Here is a 3,566-nt window from a genome sequence, read left to right as displayed (position 1 = left end):
CTAAAATCTATTATAAATGCTTTTGTTTCACTTCATTATTAATTATTGATATTTTATTCATGCATACCAATTATCTTTTGTTGATAAGATGCATTACTATTGATATTAATAAATAAATTCAATGTATTAATAATTATAAATATAATAATATAATAACAATATAACTATACATAATTATAATAATCATTAATAATAGTAATGACTAACAATTAATACAAAACATGTCAAGAAATAATATAAATATATAATTATAATTATATATATAATATTTTAATAGTTAAAAATTATTGTCACAATATTTTAATATAATGACATCCTAATTTTCTATCTTGGTGAGGCTGTTAATAATTTACAATTACATAATTATTATGAATAAAATTTGGTTCCATTGTAATAATTTTTCATTAAGGGTGTAAAATCATAATATAATTTTATTAATAATTATAGTGGCAATATATTATTAACAAAAACTTTAATTTGGTGTTGGTTCTTGGTTGATATCATGTACTTTGGTATGTTCCTCCATTTCTCTGTTGTCTCTGTGTCTTCTATAGTGGTTTCCACTGGTATCTTCACATTAAGGAGGTCATTTGATCCTGATTCCAAAGGTCTTTCCCTACATCTTCATTAGGGGATATCATTAGATCTTGATTCCAAGGTCCTTTCCCTACATTTTGTTAGGGATATCGTTAGATCCTGATTCCAAAGGTCCTCCTTCCTCTTGTACTTGAACATTGTTCGACGCTGATTCCAAAGGTCCTCCTTCCTCTTGTACTTGGACATTGTTCGATGCTGATTCCAAAGGTCCTCCTTCCTCTTGTACTTGGACATTGTTCGACGCTGATTCCAAAGGTCCTCCTTCCTCTTGTACTTGAACATTGTTCGACGCTGATTCCAAAGGTCCTACTTCCTCTTGTACTTGGACATTGTTCGACGCTGATTCCAAAGGTCCTCCTTCCTCTTGTACTTGGACATTGTTCGACGCTGATTCCAAGGGTTCACTTTTCATTACACCAGTATCTGTTCTAACAGTAGGAGGACCTTGATATCCCCTTCGTTTAGGCACCACACCCAATTCAATGAGTGCATAACAAGCATCGATGATTGTGCTTTCAACATTTCGTGGCTGAATCCCAAGTTCTTCCTTCATTCTCTCATTACTAAAGGTAATAGTTTTCCCGATAGTACTATATATCATACGGACAGTGGGTTCAAAAAAACTCAGCAGCCATACACCAGGTTTGGGAATGGACCATGAGGGAATTTTATATCCCTGAGGACCAAATTCTTGTGACATCACTTCAGCCATTTCTCTCATTGAACGATTCTCAGCTGTAATAATGAAACGTTTTCCTGCTGTCCCTGATTTTTTCCATGGCAACAATTTGAGCTTTAGCAACATCTCGAACATCTACTAATGGTAAGTTAATATTAAGAAGAACTGGAATCTCATTTGATATAACTTTCTTAACAGATGATAGTGAAGTTGATTCTGTAGTTGCTACTGTCAGAGGTGGTCCAATAACAACACCTGGTTGAACAGTAATTAATTCAAATTTTTTATCATCTTCTAGTTTCTCTAAAAAGTCCCATGCTGCTTTTTCTGCAAGGATCTTGCTCTTTTCGTAGGCTGGTAGGCCATCCTCTGGCATCCAGTCATTCTCAGTATAAACATGACCTTCTACTCCATGAAGACCCCCAGAAATGGCTGCCATTGAACTAGTGAGGACAACACGTTTAACTGTCCCAGCTTCAGCGCAAGCTTTTAAAACGTTCAAAGTACCTTCTACTGCAGGACGGACGAGTTGATTTTCATCTTGTGGAGCACTTGAAGGTAAAGGGGAGGCAACATGGTAGACGTGGGTACATCCCTTTACAGCTTCTTTCCATGATTCCTCATTTAAGAGGTCTCCTTCCACTAGCTCAAGAGGATAAGTAGCATCAGGTACTAGATCTTGAAGAGGTTTGACTTTAGATTCATTTTTGAAACTACGGACAGTACCTCTTACTTTAACTTGTCCTCCAGTAAGTAACTGTTGGATAATATGAGTAGCTATAAAACCAGAGGCTCCTGTAACCAGCACTTGAGGGATAATAATAGCTTCAGCAGCCATTTGTAAGTTAATAGTTGTGTCATGTGACTACTGGCTTCACCTATGAATTAACTTACTATGATACTATTTAAAAAACCAGTAAAGTGAAGTACAGAAACTTGAAACAATTTAAAATCATAAAGATTAATTAACTTATATAAATTGAAGATAAACCAGCAAAAGAAAGAATAATAAGAAAAAAAAAGCACAGGTCTCAGTCCTCCTCAGAGGAACTGGTATCAGGCTCATATATAGGTGGTGGTCTATTAGTATTAACAAACAGTCACTCTCATCTTCTGACTCTTGTTCTTGATCACTGTCAGATTGTGTCATCTCAATATCACTTCTATCTCTAGAGAAATAAAGATTATATACAAGTTAATGAACAGGTTGTCAATTAAAATGTAGTAATGCTTTACATGGATTAGTCCCATAATGTCTAATCCCGTGTCTAAGGAAATGTAGAAATGTCCTAAAATGTCTAATGCTTTGATCAATTAGCATCTACTAAGAGATGCCGATTTAGACACACTCAGTTGAACCCATAATGTCTAATCCTTTGATCAATTAGCATCAGAGAGTTTTTGACAGGTACTCTCTGGGATAAAAGCCATTGTGTAGTTTCTTTTGATTACTAACTTGTGCTGAACTCTTTATAGATACACTTATTATTATAGATTAATTAACACTATGTTAACATTAAATTAACACTATGTTAACATTAAATTAACACTATGTTAACATTAAATTAACACTAGTTAGACATTGTGACACTTCCTCATTTCCTTAGACATTTGGGATTCGACATTATGGGACAAACCTGCTTTACATATATTACAATAGTGTGAGTTGACTTGATAATACGAAGCAATAGAGATAATATATCTGTTATATCACTTACCTTGTCTCTCTCCGTTTAAACACAGAAGAGTGTTGTTGCATTTTCTTGTCTTTAAAAGATAAAGGCCTAGAGAAAAAAAATTTTCAACTTTATTTTTTCCCTCATTTATTTTACCATTTATTTTCATCACTCAAATGTTTTTATTTGCATTGGATAGAGTATGTGAATAATTTCAGCTTGTACTTTATTGCCTTCAGTTATTGGCTCCACAACTACAAAAATCACCTAAATAATGAACAATTATAATACAATAGAACTTGAACTTAGTTTTTAATAACTATTAATAACTTGTTAACACCTACCTCTTTTGATCCAAACATTACGTCTGAATTTTGTAGGCATACTAACTAGGAACATTTTCCCATCAGGAGTCTCTGCTTCATGAAGATTGTTGCCTCGACCACCAAGAATCTAGGAAGAAAATTCAATAGTGTTTGAATAGGTGTGGCTACTTAATTTGATCAAATCTATACCCTAACAATTATTGAGTTAATGATACAATCTACTTAATCATAATCTCTTACTTTAACTATTAGCTGATCTCCTACTGGCTCCACTAATTCTTCCAACAC

General features: G+C 33.8%; 1 protein-coding gene across 1 annotated transcript; it reads right to left on the bottom strand.

The window, feature by feature from the left end:
* Window positions 1–1,328: 1,328 nt before the first annotated feature.
* Window positions 1,329–2,114, bottom strand: LOC121392129 (putative anthocyanidin reductase). Its single transcript, XM_041523487.1, has one exon. The coding sequence runs from the start codon at window positions 2,112–2,114 to the stop codon at window positions 1,329–1,331; it is 786 nt and encodes a 261-aa protein (XP_041379421.1).
* Window positions 2,115–3,566: the final 1,452 nt, after the last annotated feature.

The sequence above is a fragment of the Gigantopelta aegis genome, unplaced genomic scaffold (assembly GCF_016097555.1).
Source record: "Gigantopelta aegis isolate Gae_Host unplaced genomic scaffold, Gae_host_genome ctg3397_pilon_pilon, whole genome shotgun sequence".
In the NCBI taxonomy this organism is placed as follows: Eukaryota; Metazoa; Mollusca; class Gastropoda; order Neomphalida; family Peltospiridae; genus Gigantopelta; species Gigantopelta aegis.
The sequence above is the reverse complement of the archived record's forward strand: the minus strand, read 5'-3'. Positions and strand labels throughout refer to the sequence as shown.

Coding starts and splice junctions, on each gene's coding strand:
- LOC121392129 (XM_041523487.1), bottom strand. CDS start 2,114: ATGGCTGCTGAAGCTATTATTATCCCTCAAGTGCTGGTTACAGGAGCC.